The sequence below is a fragment of the Equus asinus genome, chromosome 29, assembly GCF_041296235.1.
Source record: "Equus asinus isolate D_3611 breed Donkey chromosome 29, EquAss-T2T_v2, whole genome shotgun sequence".
Taxonomy (NCBI): Eukaryota; Metazoa; Chordata; class Mammalia; order Perissodactyla; family Equidae; genus Equus; species Equus asinus.
In genome coordinates, this window is record NC_091818.1 from 31,258,896 (window position 1) to 31,277,620 (window position 18,725).

The 18,725-nt window shown below is 44.2% G+C and overlaps 1 protein-coding gene across 3 annotated transcripts in view; it reads left to right on the forward strand.

The window, feature by feature from the left end:
• RSU1 (Ras suppressor protein 1) overlaps window positions 1-18,725 on the forward strand; it is a 308,922-nt gene that overhangs the window by 158,488 nt on the left and 131,709 nt on the right. For 2 of the 3 annotated variants that reach the window (XM_014841718.3, XM_044762148.2), the window contains one exon: window positions 16,500-18,252. The exons of the other annotated variant lie outside the window; for it this stretch is intronic. In XM_014841718.3, coding sequence (XP_014697204.1) covers window positions 16,500-16,602 — 103 coding nt within the window. In that variant the 3' untranslated portion in view covers window positions 16,603-18,252. Of the gene's footprint in view, window positions 1-16,499; window positions 18,253-18,725 lie in introns of those variants that run through there. 3 annotated transcript variants of the gene reach the window in all.

Here is an 18,725-nt window from a genome sequence, read left to right on the forward strand (position 1 = left end):
GTGTGTTTGCAAATTGCTCCGTTGCATCTTAGCAGAATCTAATCTGAGTAACGAAGAGCTGACTAGCGAACATGGTTGGATGAATTCCCTCAGTACTCCTGAAATATAACAGAGCAAGGAACAGTGTAATGAAAAATAACAGAGAGAGTAGCTAGGGGCTTAACTTATGATCAGTGTTCATTACAACAAATGACATTTTCACTGCAGAGTTACCATAAAGATTATTGACTCTTACGTAATGTAGTTCCCATCTGAATAGACTTGAGAACAGCTTAGCCTGTGAATGGGAGAGCTGAAGCAAGTGGAGGACTGAAGATGTACTCAATACCCTTATTCGTTTTTTCAATTAGTGAAATTTCAATTAGTGAGCCATCCATTCAGAACCATGGACAGAGCAAGAGAGACTGAACCTTCTTCCAGGAAGACTCTCCATCATTATCTTCGGCATTGACTAGCATGGTTATGTGTTCCGTTCAGTGAAGACCAGGCTTACAAATGGACTAAACTTATTGGTAGTTTTATATCCAAGGCTCACTCCTTATGTTCTCTGCCATTTGATATTTTCCTCAAGTATATACATGTTACAACATTTTTAAAAAAATGTATCTCTTTGGAAAGAAACTGTGTTTTGTGGAAAACTTTGGGCATACAACCGTAAGGCGTTTTGCCCCTCTGGGGCTTCAACCAAGTTGAGAATGGACAACCCCAGTTCTGAGCACAGTGTGTAATAGCCTTGGTTTATTGAGCATCTGTTTGGTACCTGCTAAGCACTTTATGTTATTTCATCCTCCCACCAACCCTGTGAGGTATGTCCTATTATTATCCAGCCCATTTTCCAGATGAGAAAGCACGCTCAGAGAGGTTCGGTAACTTCTCCAAGATTGCCGAGCTGCCAGTTATTAGAGGTGAACTTCAAAACCTGGTCTAACAGTCTACCAGACATTTTTACTTGCAAACAGGTACTGAGCATAGAGAGAGAGTCTTTCTCTCCCGCTCTCCCTCTCTCTCTTCCTCTCTCCCTCTCTCTCTCTCTCTCACACACACACACACAGACACGCCAAAAGCAGGCTGGATTTTTGAAATCAGGGCTTGGACCTTTCTTTTCCATTTGATATGAGATCCTACAAAAGTGACTTAACCTCTTTTACAAGTGGTTGTGATGAAGAAATGTCTCAAGTTTAATGTGCGGCCAGACGCAGTGACAGACCCTTTACGTGATTTCCTCGTTCAGTCCTCACCACCGAAAACAGTAGGTTCAAGTATAATTCCTGTGTTAAGAAAACAGAGGCTCAGAGTAGGCCAGGCTGCACAGCTGCACGTTCTGTCCAGAACCCTTCTGTTCAGCTGGACTTCACGAGTCAGACCAGCCTTGCTCGTTGTGGGCTGTTTCAAAGCCCACTCTGCAAAGTGTCCTCCCACAAGAAAGGCTCACCATTGATATCAACCAGAGGCGGAGGTGGCAGCCCTGAGTGACATGGGCGATGCAAGCAGAGCAAGGGAACCCAAAGAGGCTCGCGGGTTAGGGGCTGTGTCATTGCAGGGAAAGAAGCAGTGGAGTTTGGAACAAGTGAGTAGAACGATGAGGACGTCTGTGGGAGCTCCGCAGTAGATGACTCTTTGGATCTCCATCTTCCTTTAGTTTTCAATTTTGTCTTTCTGAGTTTTATGGAAAAAATACCTCAACAAGGAATGGGAACTTTAAAAATACTCTTGGCGCTGATACAGCCAGCATGTTTAATATTTGTCCTCTCTCTCTTCTGAGCACCTTGTTCTATCTCTCCTTTATAAAAGCCTGATTGTGATGTTTCGCCTCAGGGCCACCTGCAGTGGGCTTCTGTCGACCTCCCTGCAGCCCACCCCCGGGGCTCGCTGGCCCAGAGATCAGAGATGGGCAGGGAGATGGGGCATCAGGAAGTGTCAGAAGCTAGATTTAGTATTTGCCACTTCAGAAGGAGCAGAGCTGGTGAGGAAGTCCAGCTTGCCTAGGAAATGGCAAAACTCAGGAATAACGTGGCCTCTAGCGACTGCTGCTTGAGCCCCTCCTAGTTCACGCCTCCCAGATGGTGCTCTGGCCAGTGCCGGTTGATGACTTTTTGCCTTTTACAGTTGTTTTATGTTTTCTTCCTTTTTGGGAAGAGGGGGACTAACTATACTTCCCTCCACCCAAGCAGTCTTCATAGGCTTCAGGAGTTATTTCTGTTGGCCCTTTACAGGCTCATCCTCAGAACTATTACAAATGACTAAAAATATTGAGAGAACCTTTAGGTAAGTGAGATTACTTAGAAAAAAAATAGAGTGTGTTTGTGAATCTGTGTGTATATATATCCTTCCTTTTTCTAAAGCACTGAAAGTAACCAAATGCCAAGAAAGGATCCATCAACTTTCAAAATTCCTTTCATCTAAGTCCAAGAAGATGGGGCATTGTACCATATTCACATGGTCTCTGTCTGTGCTGTTCAATCTGGTAACTGCTAACCACATGCAGCTCCTGAGCTCTTGATTATAGCTTATCTGATTGGATGTGCTGTAAGAGTAGAATACTCACCAGATTCCGAAGACATAGTACAAAAATTGTCATTAGATGTATATGATAAATATACTAAGTCATTTATAATTTAACGATAAAATAGGTCAATCATTTGTATTTGATTACGTGTTAAAATTATTGTATTTTGGATATATTGGGTTAAATATATATAATTAAAATTGACTTTATCTGTTTCTTTTTACTTTTTTAATGTAGCTCCTAGAAAATTTAAAGTTACATTTGTTGATCTCATATTTTGGACAGAGCTATTCTATACATATGTGAAAATATGGAATATGTCTCTACAAATTAGAAGTACTAATATGTGTTTAAAAATAAGATTTAAAACATAACTTCCTGAAATATATATGAGGGGGAAATGAACTCCCTGTAGGTATTCAATATAGCAGGTACGACTGACTAAGAGAGCCTTGTTTTACCTTTCCGGGGAAAATAGCAATTTTGATTAATAGCTATTCAGGGGAGAGTATTTTTCCATGAAAACATAGGTCAGCTTGAGACTATCGTTACAGAACATGGTTTGTTAATATTTGAATAGCTGTCATGCATGCATTCCCTTTGTGATTTTTCACCCAAGTGTCATCGCCTCGGCCGCATCATGGCCACACCCACTCGATGTACTGGAAACCATGACTACAGAGCAGCCCCAGGTGGTGGTCCACAGATGCCCTGGTCCTCTGGCATCTCCACCGCATGCTTCTACTTTTGTTTCACATTTACCATCTGTGTCTAGGATGCTCTGACACCTTCCAGGAGTGTTTTGTGGGTGAGATTCCTGGATGAAACACTTGAGATTCTTGGATGAAAAGGTCTGTTGTGACAAGCATTAGCTCTTCTCTCCTCACCCACGGCCACACGTTTGCTGAGTCTACAGGTCTCTGTTGGGGACAACAAACAACTAAAGCCTGAGCCCCCAGGGAGAGTCCATCCTCCTGTTGACGCATTCCCATGGTCCCCACCCAGACATATTGCTGATGCATGGAACCCTCTGCTAGACTGTTTTTAACATCAAGCATAAACCACAAACATCTTAGTTCTTAACCTTTTTGCACTGGAAGACCATAAATTTCTCTGGGATTCTTAAAAATCTGATTAAAAAAAACTGAGAGGAAATGGGATGACATATATTAAATCTGCTGAATATATCAGAGCTAAAAATATTTTTTAAATCTTCCATGTCTCTTCGGAGTATGTCATCTTACGCAAAACATGAAAGTGAAACTAGAGGAAAGATGGGATCCAAAGACTCGTCTACTGTTAAGCTCTCATACGTGTCTTCTCTGTTATTCTTTTGACAATTGTTGGCTTGTTCCCAAGTACCACTGTTTCTTTGCCTACCTAAAGCTGATCTCCGCCCCCTCTGCCAGCCTCCCCTTACCACTGGTCAGTAGTTCCAAGATTGGGGTCAGGAATGGAGGAAAAGCACAGATCATCTTGCCATGCCATGTTCCAGAGGTGGGGTTTGCCACTTGAGAGAGAGCCCAGCTTACATGAGGGAATTCAGCTTTGCCAGGGAAGTGGCCTAAGGGAATGAATCGAGTTTAGCTGTCTCTAGCTGCTGCTTCCTGAAGTCCACCTGGTGAGAGCCTCATGGCTAAAACACTGTTTGGAAAAGTCCACCCGTAGGTAGATGGATGCTCTCTTGATTTTGATTCCTAAGGTTTGTTTTAAAAAAATTTTTTTTTATCTCCTTGCTCTGTCTGTAAGTGGAACATGACTCACCTTATAGAAAATCCATGGACGGGGAGGAGGGGCAAATGATACATTGCTGGCTAAAATCTCAGGCATCATGCTGTAATCTGACCAGAGCACGGGGGCCACCTTAGAGATTCGAGCCCTTTAAGGTTCCATTTAACATGATTTTGCTTAAGGGTTAAATGAGTTAATAAAAGGACAGCACTATACAAGTTTCATATATAACATGCGCGAGTTCCATTCAAATGCCCATCTCTGAGCAGGTTGAAGCCTTTGCCTGGAGCACTTGATCTGAGTGGGTTCTGGGTGTAGTCTGATAAGCGCCCAGTCGATGTGTGAGGGGGTGCAGCAGGGTGCGTGCTAGTAGTTACCACTGCTGTTTAAGTCCAAACACCCCACTCTCTATCTAGGGAAACACAGATCACCCAATTAGTGGATTTATTCCAAAGCGTTCCTAGTTCCAGTTCAGTGTTACTTGCTCTGCACTCTGGAACTTATAGGCTTATACTTAAATTTAAAGAGCTGTCTGGCTTTCTGGTGACCTGGCCATGGGTCACCTGCCATGGTCAAATCATCAAGTCACCTGAGCTCAAGAAACAGAGAGAGAGGAACAGTCTCAGGAACAGAGAGTCCAAATTGTGAGCCTCAAAGAGGAGGAGAAATAGTAGTAGTAATCCCTCTATATATGCTTTTACTGTTTGTCCTTACGGTAAAACCAAAACAAAGGAAAAGCAGAGGCATCTGTGTTTAGACACTGGGCTTCCTGGTCCTGTGACACTAGCTCTGTATTTGTAATATTATTTATATCTAGAGCCACGGGACAAGTGTGCACCCTACATGGTTTTGTTCATGTGATATTGCTTAAGGTTGAAATGAATGAATGTCTAGAAAATGCCATAGAAACTTCCTGTGTCAGTGCTCATGTGTAGTAAGAGCTGCATGAGTTTTGCTGTTGTCATCACCAGCTCGACAACTTCAGAGGTCGTGAACAATGCTGAGCCATTCGCGAAGGACCCATGTGTGACCAGAAAGACTCTTATCTTTCCATGATAATAAAAATTCATTTTGATTTTTAATTTGTCTAAAGGAAAGGATTTAAAAAACCCACTATTTTCCTAGTGTTCATTTTAACTTAATTCCCTTTTATAAACGATTACTATCTTCAGCTTTACTCATATCAGAGGTAATTAATGTTCAATAAAAAACCCATTGCACTTAAAGGAATTCAATGGAAACCCCTGGTCACAGTACTGGGAAAGAGAATTTCCACATGAAGATGATGGACTGGGCTCCCAGTGGCCTCAACATGCTGCCATGGTGCGTTTACTGCCCAGTCTCACCCTGAGAAGTCCTGCAGAAAGTGAGGAAAACACTTAAGAAACTGATGTAGGAACCAGAATTCCATAACAAGATAACTGCCTCCAAAGACTATAAGACTTGCCTTGGCCTGCGTGGCACGTCTTCTTTCAGTACACAGCTCTAAATGGGAAGCTGATGTATAATCACTTGAAGGGCGTGGAATTGAGGACATTGGAAAATGTTTCTTGCCTAAGATATTCTTTTAATTCACCAATCAATATTTATTGGGTGACTAGTGTTTGGCTGGCCCTGGAGAAACAAAATGATGCAGACAGTCCCTGTTCCAGTTGGGAAGACGTTCATGTAGTCAGATACTCTTAGTACATCCTAGTAGGTGCAGTGATGTCTGCTTTCATTCACTCAGTCAACAAACCTTCATTGTGCGCCCATGGCACACCAGTCACAGAGGATACTAAATAAGACAGACAAGGTTCCTGCTCTGAGTTAGTCTTCTGTTAAGGGAGGCAGGAAACAATGAGTTAACTCTGTTAACAATAAGTAATCAAATAAACAAACTAATTATATTGTGACTCTTGGTGTGAAGGAAATGAATGTGGTCAAAGATGGATAATGTGGGAAAAAAGGACCTCTCTTAGAAATTCACATTTGAAGTAGACCAGAGGGATGTGTTGCTCAGGACTCAGCATTCCTTTGATTACAGGGAACACAAAGCCTAAGAGGAGGAGGGATTATTTGGTTATTTTATGTAAAAATAATCTAGCAATACAGTAGACTTCAGGCATGGCGTGATGTCGGGGTTCAGTGTCGTTGGACCCCATCTCTCTCCCCCTCTCAGTTCTGCTTTGTCTGGGCTGGGCTGGTGTCTCTCCAAGGCTGGCTCTCTTCACAAGATGTCAACATGGCTGGCAGCAGATCTAGGCTCCTAATTCAAGTAAAACAGGAAAGAAAGAACTTTTCTTCCCAGCAGTCTGAGCTGAGGTCTGAGGTCTTTCTCTAGTTGGCTTAAAGTGGCCACAGGCTCGTGTATGAACTAGTTACCGTGCCCAGGGCAAAGGGAGGGGGTTGAGACTGAGTCTTGTTTTGACACTAAAACTGGGTCAGCATAGCCATTCACATCGAAGCTATTTAAGCTCTCGTGCGTCCTTACTCTCACCCGTAAGACGGAGGTGGTAATAGTGCCTGTCTCAGGGAGACCTGGAGAAGAACATTCCAGGCAGAGTGGATAGAAAGGTCAAACCTCAGAAATAGGCAGGGACCTGACTTGTCTACACCCTGTGCTGGGGAGTGGGGACGTGGAGGGTGGTGCCAGAAGGCCGGACCACACAGTGGTGACGCCATGTTTGTTTTCTCTGCTTCCTCTGAGAGACGTAGCCCTGTCGGGCCTGCATAGAACTCACAGCCTGGGTCCTCACCGCCCCTCTCTGCAGGGTGCCCACTGCCACCGTCACCCACTGTTTGCCTTGCTGGCCAACAGCAACACTCTTCTGATGGACAGTTCTCTCTCCAGCTTTGCTAGTACCCCTGGTCTGGTTCCAGTCAAGTCTCACTGCCTCAGAGTTGTGCTGGTGTAATTTGGGGTGACTCTTCATGTTTCTGCTTTAATCTATTTTGTGTTGATATTTAACACGGAAAAGACATTCTTATTGCCTTTAAATTCAAGTTTTAGGGTAATGCCTCACTGTTACCCCAACTCGTAATCTCTGCAGCCAAGTCCCTTTGGCAGGATGTGAAATTTAAAGTGGGTTATATGATATGGACAAAAGCAATAATTTGTGCTTATCTTGTGTTAACATTACAACTGTTCATGTTAAGGGGTCTATTACATAATTACTATTTAGCTTTTGAGAGCCAGATTCAAGTTAGAGAATTTTAATATTAATGTTTTTTCAGAAGTAATTTTTAAAGGGGGTAAATGCTCATGTAAAAGTAATTCCTCACTTCCTCGTATTTATGAATAGCTTATACGTCTATGTGTGTATTACAAACACATCCAGACATATATGGTTAGGTGTCTCCTTTTTAATCTCTACCAGTGCCAAGTACTGGATCACACAATAATTCTTTTCATAAAAAATATTCTCCGGTACTCTAGATATGAAGTCTATTAAGGAAGTAGCTTGTTTAGAAAACTTAAAAATGCCCTTAGACTTGTTTCCCTTTGTCTTTTAGTTTATTCTGGAAATTGCAGCATTTAGCACTTTGCAGTTTAATTTAAAAGGATTACCTATTTTCTTAAATGCTTAAGCAGGGAAGCAAGTTGGAGTTATCGATTTTTGGTCTGCATGTATTCCGTGAAAGCTGTATTTGCTCCTTCCCCAGGGAACATACCCCCTGAACTGCATGCTTGCTGGTGACAGCTCGGACCTCTGATACATAACCAAAGACCTTGCCTAATATCCTTGCAACTGCTCGGGGAATTTTTATTAAGTGAAAGCATCATTAGAGTAGACAGGATGATGAAGTTTAATGAGCATCTTTTGTGCATGAGATTGTTAGTTTTGCTCTGCCAGCATCCTCATTTCTCCCCTCCAGTGGGGCAGATAGTGAGTCTAGAATGCATGGGGTGTTTTTAAACCTGCTTTATATTTTATATTTTTGTATAGCGTAATATCTGTCCTAAGCCAGCTACAAATTCCCTTCGGCTATTTATAAGGGTGCCATTTGCACGTGTATGTTTATACTTTATTTTACACAATGTGTTGGGGACAGAGAGCAGTGAGGGTTATAATGGAGAAGAATGTAGGAGACACATATGGCCATTAGCAAATTGCATAGAACCATCTCTTAGAGGCTTGATCTCAAAAAATCATTGCCTTTTGAATTAACGAGACTTCTCCTGGGAATATGGTAACTGTTAATTTTTTTTTTCTTTAAGACTCAGCAGTTTATGTGTTAAGGTTCTGTCACCAGCCCCTCATAGCTGCTAGATGGGATAAATAAAGATATTGCAAATGCTTATTAATAATCCAGGCTTCACACTTTGTCCACAGATTTATTTGGGGAGATTTTAAATTTAGCTTCCTACCATAAGATCACAGATTATAAGCAAAAATTATTTCTCTCCATTATTGTCACTGGCCATATACTTAGATTTTAAAATTGGCTCTTTTCTTGGTCTGTATGAGGACTTTCCATGGAAACACCCAAAACAACAGGAGGGAGGCATACGACATGAGCAAATGACTTAAGAGCAGCATATTGTACCTCTCATGTACCTGGCATTCTGAAACACAATATTTACATAGCACACAATGTGCTTCTAGAACTCTTGCACAAAAGAAGTGAAGTCTTCAGTCCCCACCCTCAAGAAAATGGTAGGCTTATTAAGAAGACAGAACTGAGAAATCCAGAAGGATGGGAGACAAGATAACTTAGTGCATTAGGAATTTGAACTTCGGAATAGTTGCCTGGGTTTGATCCAAGCCTAAACTTCCTAAGTTTCCTCAGTTGAAAAATAATAATAAAAACCCCTACCTCACTGGATTGTTGTGATGTGAATGCAGATTGCATGGTATCAAAGCATTCTGCTGATGCTTCGAAATAATGAGCCAAGAACGAGAATTGCTTTATGTGTCATCAAAGACTCAATGGTGAAATCCTGATTAATCCGACAGTATTTTGTGAACACAAGAAATCGGGGTGGGGAGGGAGGTGGAAGCGGTGAAAGACCTAAAAATATGGGTAAGGTCTGAATTGCAGAAAGAACCCAGGCTGGCATTCCAGGCAATAGTAACACAGATCAGCAAAAAACAGAGACACCAAAAAGAATGCTGGCTGGCAGGAAAGGCTAACCCTAGGCCTCCAATTGATTTAGCACTTATTTTTCAAAACACTTTAGTGAGCCTAAGCCAGTCTGATTGCCAAAGTACCTGTGAGGTAGACAGTGTGCAAATATTCCCATTTTACAGTTAAGATAACAGAGGTTCTGGAGGGATGTAGGTCTCTAAGTTTAATCAGCTAACAGGTGGCAGGACTCACATTCACTCCATCTTTCCTATACTCCCCACGGCCTTCCTCCAGACCAGCCTGGCTGTACTCAGGTCTGTTAGTAAACAAAGTGAGATGAAATTGAGTAAGTTAAGCATTACGTGGCATGTTCTGTGGCTGCTCTGTGCCACATACCGGGCTGGGTATTTGATCCACTGGGCAGTGGATGCTGTTTTCCATATATTAACCATGGGGTGATTATTCTGTTGGTCATGTGTAGGACATATTGGAGGCAGGAAGGGGTCAGCATCAAGGAGACCAAGAAGGAATCCATTTTAATAACCAAATGGCTATGTAATATGGATCTGTATTAGGGTCAAGGAAAAAGAGAATGGATAAAATCATAGGATGATGGAAATAAGAAGAAGCACCTAAAGCAGCTAAGTAATCCATTGAGTTACGAACCTTTTGAGAAGCTGATGAAAGCTTTGTTCCCCTTCTGCTGAAGAAAACGCACACAGTTTTGCTTGGAGTTTCAGATGCTTCCCTGGTCCCAAGCTAAGAATTTCTACAATAGAGGAAACTTCAGTCAAACTTGATTCATGTGGTGACTGAGAAAAAAGAGGCAGATGTCAAAGTGGCTTGGACATTCTGATCCTGAAGGTCTGGGGATGTGGAGGACAGACCCGTGGAAGTTGGGATGGGGAACTGTCACATGCTTTGGTTGGGTTTAATAACTGAGCATCCCAGGGGAGATATGGCAGAGCAGGGGTTGAAAATGGCAGTGACTTGGAGGGCTCCTGCTTAGAGAGAATCGTTGAAGCTACAAAATTCACTGATCTTTCTAGGGAAGAGAATACAAAGAGAGAGAAGCAGAAACACAGGACTAAAGTATCGGGAGAGAGAAAAAGAACCAAGTTAGTGCGTTGCAGCCAAGGGAGGAGATTGTCACGGAGAAAGTGGGTGGTCCACAGTGGTCTTGACTGCAGCATCTATGAAGGGCTGAAGATCTGCTGCAAGAGACCCTTGGATCCAACAGAAACAAGAAGACTCATATTTTTATTCCCCCAAGATGAAGATGCCCATATTAAATAAAATTTATGTATCAATAATAGAAAAGTGTGGATATCATCCTGCTGAATATAATGTTTGTTGAAAAGTTTATTCTGATTCTGGCTGGCTGGAAGTTATACTCTGCAATCTTAGATGTCAGTGGGCTGAGTGTTCAGGTGCATGGAGCTTAAAGTGACCAGCCTGCCGGCTGCTTTAACAAGATGCCTCTGAAGTGATCACTCTGGTGACCCCGGCAGTCCGCGGAATCGTTTCAAAATGATTCCTCCAGTGAAGGTCTTCAACAGGGGTTCTTCCGGTGGCTGCTCAGGGCGGGCCCCCCCCACATGGATGAGGGTGGAGAGCTCTTGTGAGCCAGCAGTGCTGGCTGGCTCATCTCCCACAGTGCGGAGCATCCGCAGGCATCTCCCCTCTGGGATTCTCTTTGGTGACAGAAGACTGCTCATCAGACTCCTGAGTGTTAATGAATCCTTTGCTGTCCCTTTAGATTGTTCTTTGTTGGTTTTCCCCTCCTTAATCATCTCCCAGTTACCCACTATAAACCTCAGATTTCAGAGGAGAAAAGATTTTCTAAGATTCCGTGCCATAGGGTCCCTCCATTTCCTGGCTTGAGCATTTTGCCCACTGACGGCTGCTGCCTATTGGTAACCTTGAGCCAGGCTCCCTTTGTCAGCATTCAGGCTGGCAGGGCCAGGTTTCAGTGCCCACAAACAACCTCCCTGAGAAGGGATCTGCTCCAGAGGCACATGACGGCAAAGCAGGGTTGCTGGCTGTGCTCTGTGCGTGATGGCAACGTCAAAAGTGGAAGAGGCTGGCCAGCTTAGCCTGAGTCTTGACCTTCATGAGAGGTGAAAGGTGGCGGCTGCCATTCTGGGACACCTGCTATGTGCCTGCACAGCAGACCCTTTCCATGTCTGGTTTAATCTTCACCAAGCCCTGCAAGGTAGCTGGGAATTTTCACCCTCGTTTTGCAGATGAAAACATCAGACTGTAGTCACTGTCCCAAAGCCACACGTCGTTCACGGTGAAGCAGGGTGCAAGAGTGCAGGGGTGAGTGACGCCCTGAGACTGTTCTCTGGTCCCCCCTGGGCAGGGTGCTGTGGGCTCCTGTAGGGCGAGACAGGTGCACCTGAGCAGAGCACTAAAGGGACGTGCCGGTTTTGGAAGTGTGTATGTCAGGGTCTGAGGGATGCTTGGGATTTTCCCAAGTGGAGGAGGTGGAAGGAACAGACCCAGCAAGAGAAGGTATATTCACCAAGGTCCTAAGGGAAAAAGCACATCATGAGAGGAGGATGTGAGACAGTCAGGAGGACAACAATCCATCCTCAAGGCCGTGGACTGTACTAATTAATCATCTTTTTTACTTCCTGTATCTTATGATGCTTTGATCTCTTGGGGGTCTTGCTGACTGAGGAGAGACTGCCCTTCTCAGGCCTAGCTTAACTCCTAGAGACAGCGGACAACTTCTCTGCTGGCCTTTGATGTGCAAACCAACCAGTCCAAGGCCCATACCCCCAACCGCCTCCTTTCTGGAACTTGCACACACCAAGCCGGTATTTCCCTTGCCCTAAATCACCCTAGGCCCAGGTATTGGACAACTGGAGCCCACCCCTAGAGTCCAGAGCCCATGGGAATTATTCATGTATCCAATTCTGAACTTGCTCCAACTTGCCTACCCTGCTTCCCCCATTCCTTCCCATGAAACCACCTTAAAGGCTCTGGGCCACCTGTCTGCTCTGCCCCTTCTGCCTCCTGACTGACCTGGGGCTTTGCGGCATGGCCCTTTGTGGTGTGCCATGTTTCCTCCTCTTGGGAACGGCATGTAATAAAACTTCTTTCAGTGGCGGTGACCTCTCCATGTTGTCACTCAGTCACCTCTGTAAATTAAATTCCAGGAGTATCCAAAACATGGGCCTCGGGTGTTAGCGTCATCAGAGAATGGAGGGGGCAGGGGCCATCCAGGCTACCTGTAGTCGAGAGGGGCTAGCTTACCTGCCTGTCCCCTTTCTTCTGGTAGAAACAGCACCCATTTTTCCTTTGGGCACACTTGGCCCTTTCTGAAACATCGTTTTTAACTTTTCCTTCTTTTCAGTGAGCTGCTACCCTCAGAAATTTTCTATTTTTGCCCGCTGAAATTAAGCAGAATTCTCACTGATAGCCTGCCCTGTCTGTCCCAGAGAGGTTACTTAGTGTGTTGATTCTCTGCTGCTGCTGTAGCAAATTGCTATGACCTTGGTGGCTGAAAACAAAACAAATGTATTATCTTACAGTTCTGGTCGTCAGAAGTCAGAAATCAAGATGTCCGCAGGGTTGCATCCTTCTGGAGGCTCCAGGGAGAATGTACTTCCTTGCCTTTCTAGCTTCTAGAGGCTGCCAGCATTCCTTGGCTGCTAGCCCCTTCCTTCATCTTCAAAGCAAGCAAAGTAGTGTGTTCAGATCTCTCTCTGACTCTGACCCTCCTGCCTCCCTCTTTAAAGACCCTTGTAATTACACTGGGCCCACCCAGATAATCCAGGATAGTCTTCCCAGCTCAAGATCCTTAAGTGATCGCCTCTGCAAAGTCCCTTTTGCGATATAATATATGCACAGGTTTTAGGGGACTAGAGCGCAGACATTTTGGGGGCCATAATTCTGCCTACCACACTTACTTACCAAATGGAAGCCCGATGGCTGGTCACTGGTAGAGCCAGGAAAGGAACCAGAGACCCTGGGCCCTAAGATGCCGGTCATTACTGCTCTGCCACAGCGATGTCTCCGTGTGGGAACAGCCACTCTGAAGTGCCGACCCCACACGGTGGAGGAGTGAAGGGACCAGGAGAGGAGGACAGCCTCGGCCCGGCTCTGCCGTGACTCACCGAGCAAGTGGGGCGATGCATTGAGCTCTGCCTCAGTTGGTTTCTTCAAAGGGAACTTAAAACCTTTCTTCCCAAGATGCTTGGGGATTTGGCGGGGATAGAGAACACCATGTTATTTTTGAGAGGAAAAGGCCCTAAAGAAGGGCAGTGATCATCTGCTTATCTTTATTTAATCACTCTGACTCTAACCCTGCGTCAGTCCTGTTTTTCCACCAGCATTCGCTGACCACTTCCAGTAGGCTTGGCCTGGTGCCAGGCTTATTTAACCATCACGGCCACCCTGCAAGGAAAATGACATTGTTATTTTACAGATGGGGAAACTGAGGCATGGTGGGGGTGAGGGTCACTGTCATTTGCCCAGGGTCGTCAGCTAGCGAGTGGCAAAATGAGGACTTAAACATGAAGCTCAGGACTGCTGTCTCCCGTGTGGTCCCTTGTGGTGCCTTGCTGTGCAGCCCCAGGAAGCCCAGGCACACAGTGAGGTCTGAGTATTAAAAGGCAGGCATTGAAATACTGGAACATTCCAGTTCCTTCCTAAAAAGGAGAGGAGCCTTGCTGAGTCCTGAGCAGCTTTTGCGTCTCCTTCTGAAATGACATTGCTGGATTTCCACCGTCAGGATCCAGCAAAACAGCCGCTCCTTCTGGGAGGCCTTCCATGCCCACTTGGGCTCTTCCTCGTTCAGGTCCTGGCACATGGCAGGCCCCTACCAAATCTTACTTCTTGTCTTTCTCCCTGACCTCTTCTTTTTGTGGATACCACTTTCCTGGCACTTAACTATTGCCAGGTTTGCAAGTGCGTGAACTATGGAGTTGTATTTTTGTAACCCTTCAAGTTTGATGTTGTCTGCGAGTAAAAACGTGTCTGTTTTGTCCCTTATGGAGATGAAGATTTGGGAAATAGTGGAGGATACTGAGGCTGTTGTAAGAAGGCTGTTTAACTGAAGATACTGAGACATGGGAATGCACAGAGCAGACTCACGCCTTTGCTTTGGGCCAGGGGAGAGGAGCTTGGAGACCAGAGGCCTCCGGGACCTGTCACACTGCAGCGCTAAGCCCCTGAGCTTGAGGAAGTCAACGTCCTGGGAGGAGGGAAGGGCAGGGACCAGTAGAGGGTAGGTATGTTTCAGAGTGTTCGTTGATAAAGGTGAGGAATATAAAGGACCAGTCCCCTTCGGCTCAGGGTTTCTTCTACCTGTTTGATGCATCTGGGAGAGATGCTGGAGGAGGGGTGAGGGAAGGGGGTGTGCAGGTTGGACCCCTCCCCCCAGATAATGCAGGATGGTCTCCCCAGCACAAGAGCCTTAACTTAATCACTTCTGCAGAATCCCTTTTGCCAAGGAAGATGACAGTCCCAGGTTTCAGGCATTGGGACAGGGACACCACTCGGGGTTGGGGCAGCAACAGCAGTAAAGCTGGAGTGGCTGAACTTTCCTCTCTGCCTGAACTAATAGTTCTTTACCTGGGATGCAGGGCCCCCAGGTGTCCATGACATAGCCTTCAGGGGATCAGTGGCCCTTTTCAAAGTGTGGAGGAGGGGACCTGTGTGGTTTTAAAGAACCGTTTTCCTGGTGGCAGGTTCTCTTGGGGAAGGACGTGTCCCTCCTGTGGGGACACAGGGTGGCCCTCTGTCAGGCCAAGCAGGACTGGGCCCTCTGTCCGTTAGATTAGCAAAAAGCCTTTTAAGCTAACTTCTGCAGAAGTTGAAAGCTAACTCGCAGGCTCTGATGTTACCTGTCTAGGACATGTGGTACCTCCTTGACACAAGAGATGGCCTTCTCCTTGACCTGGAGAGCATTCCCAGCACCTGGCGGGACATACATTCTCCAGCTTGTAGGTCTGTCCGCTGCCACCTCCAGACTCTGCATTCTAAACTCCTTGGGAGCAGAGACCTATGGTCATGACCACTGTTGGTAGAACCTGTTCTAAGGAGACGCTTGGAAGCTTCTGGCAAAGATAGAGTACGGTATAACCTATCAAAACCCTAGTATCCAACTTTCCCTAACTACTCCATCAGTTGGACAACTCCCTATGCCAGTTCCATCCCTTGACCGGTCAACCACGGTTGCTGATGTCATGAAGAGCATTAGTATATGCTAAGTCGTGCCACACTGTGCATGGCCACCAGTGTGCCTAGCAAAATGCGAGTGTCAGGGGAAGGTGTCACTTCCTTGAGTGGACCTTAGAACAAGGGACACCTCCTGTAGGGAGGTCAGTCTTTGTGTCAACCCTTGTTCTGTTGGCACAGGCGATTGCAACAAGCAGAGTCAGGTGTTGTCTTTCCCCTGGAGGAATTGAGGCACCCACAAAGCTCTGTCGGGGACACAGGTATATCAATAAGGGGAGTTAAGGCTGAGCTGTGTTTATTTGAGGGTGGTTTTTAATTTTCTTTAATCAGAATTACTCATAAATTATCGATTAATTACTAGTCACTGTTCGGTTCAGTCCTCTCAGCTGCAGAGCTGGCTTCGCTCTGCGATGAATGCTTGCCGCCGTAATTGTAGGGTGCTTTGTCAACATTTAATCAGCGGTACTTATTAACGTGGCATTGATGTGTGGCCGCCATCCCAGCACCATCCATCATGCGTGAGCAGCCAGAGCGGGCTCGGATGCCATTGCTCTCTGTCACATTATCCAGCCCGTGGGCTTCCAGGCCAGGCATAATGTTCACTTTTCACTAAATGGACACTCTATCTCTTCAGTTCAACCCAATTTTTGTCACTATCGACTTAAACACTCCCAGCCTTTTGAGCCTCAGTCTGGAAGGCTGGGCTGAGCGTTACTGGGTCTCCCAGTCCTGCTCTCTCTTCCTTTGGTGTTTCATGCTCTGCCCAGTGATTGTGAAATGCCAGGAAACTTGTCCAGAATCAGACTTCATGGCATGCTCTGTGTGTGTTTGTGTGTTTGTATGAGAGAATTTTAAATTCTTAAATACAGTGTATAACCCAGAGAAAACAGAAGTGATCATTTCGTTTTCTTCAGCTTACTGAATATTCCTGGGGATTAATTGTTTAAAGCTCTACCAGTAGAAGCTTATCTTGTGTTAGTAAGGTGGATCTCACCATTTCCCCCCTCTCTCTTTTCAGCCTCTACGGCAGACACATGCAGGCAAACCCAGAACCGCCGAAGAAAAATAATGACAAATCGAAAAAGATCAGCCGGAAACCCCTGACAGCCAAGAACAAATAAGGGGTTGGCATGAGCTGGGCTTCTGGTCACTTCTCTTATTATGACTTCTCTTCTCTCCTGCTCTATCCCACAAATAAATACAGTGTGTGTGGGGGAGGGAGGTTTCTTTTCACTTTCTCTTTCTAGTGCTTTCTACCTTACCTTTTAAATACTTTTGGTAGGTGCTAGATTTTTATAAGTTCTTGAAACCATTTCCATTCATTTCCTTAAAATTACCAAAGGCAGGAAAAAAAGCTGTAATTCAACTGCAAATTCCCTAATAGGCACAGGTTTCAGTGCCTTGAATAGATGTTCACAGAGTTGCTTGTTATGAAAAGAATAATTAAAATCATGTAATCATTTAAATGTCACAGTTAACACTGTTCATTCCTCTGTTTATTCACATAACTCATTATTTTGCTTTCTTAAAAGTTTTCCTTCACCACCGAGATATTATGCTAACTTACAAGTGATTTTAATAAAATCTTGCATTTGTGTCACATGTTGCTTCTTGAATAGAATAAAGAACAATCTGATCTTGGGGTATACACATTTTTGTTTACTTTTTTCCCCAAAATTATCTTGCCCAATTTTACTGGTTGTAGATGATAAACTCTGAAACTTTCCATGAAAAAAATGCAAAATTAAATCAGAGTTAGAGTCTTCTCACATCGATTTGTCAGGTTTTTTTTTTTTTCTTTGAAGACTGTTTCTAAATTAGGTAGGAGCAGAAAAACAAATCTCTGGGATATTCTGCCAAAGGATTTTGGAAAGCAGCATTTCTTAGCTGAAGAAATGGTGACTTCTGCCAGTGGCTGGTAGACAAGAGCTGTGAAATGGAGAGAGAAAAAAACTCAAGTGTGTTTCTTGTCACTGCAGAAAATCTGCTCATATCAAAGCATTCTTCTAAGTGACTTTGATGATGCCAAAGAAATTGTGTTCATGTGCACACTCTTTACCACACCCAGTGTAGAAACTGCAGTTGCAGAGTCATTAAACATCCAATTGTTTAACATCTGTGATAGGCAGCTTTGTTCTAATCAGTAATATGTATGTAAATGAAAATAAATACAAGCAGAAGTTTTGTGCTAACAAGAGGGCTGCCACCACCAGAACGTCTTGAAACAGAAGGTGTGTGAAGATGTCACGTACTCTCAGATGGATTGTGGTGTATTTACCCCGCGTCATCTCCTTTCAGTTTTGCAGTTGAACTCCCAGGACCAGGACGACTGGAACATGTAAAAAGCCAGAATCAAACGAACGCAAAAATCCTGAGTTACTTAGGAAATGGACTTTGCATTTGAATCAAGAGGCCGCTGATCAAGGTCTATGCTTCTAGTTTCTGGGTAACTTCCTGATAGAACAGTTCACTGTGGGAAAAGGGATCCCCAGGTGCCATCACCTGTTTGGGGGTATAGTTGATGTGATTTTCCTAGGTGCAATCTTTGCCCCAGCCTGAGTTTTTAAAATTCATTTGTAGCACATGAAATTGCAAGAGGAAGAACAATGCCTCTACTGTTGTTGATTGGAAAGACATCATTGAAAATTAAACTAGCAACAAAGCATTAGTTAAATATAACAATGTACTCTTAGGAATAATTTTTTAAAAAGAACACTCTAGATAGAAATATGGGTAATACACATAAATTCACAAGGAGGAAATGTCTCTAAGAAACATGAAAAAAAGAAGTCCATACTCACTAGTAATCAAAAAAATACTAATCAAAGCAAAATCAAGGTATGTGTAACTATGAGAAATGTGCAAATATTTTTTAAGGCAGTATCAGGTGGTAAAGGGGTAACATGAGCTACACATTCTTATGCACCACTATTGGGAATGTAAATTTCTCTCCAGAAAGGTGGTAGCAGTTTGACAATATGTAGCAAAACCATAAAGTTATATACTCTCATCCAGGATTTTTATTTCTAGGAATTTATCCTGAGGAAATTGTCAGAGATACACAAAAAGGGCAAAGTTTGGCAATTGCTGTTATAGCATTGTATACACAATGGAAACATGGGGAAAAGGCAAATGCCTATCAATGGAGAATGGTTAATTGTGGTATCCACGTGATAAACTTTTACAAAGATATTAAAAATGATTGAACAATATCTAAGGGCGAAGGAAGGTAACCATATCATCC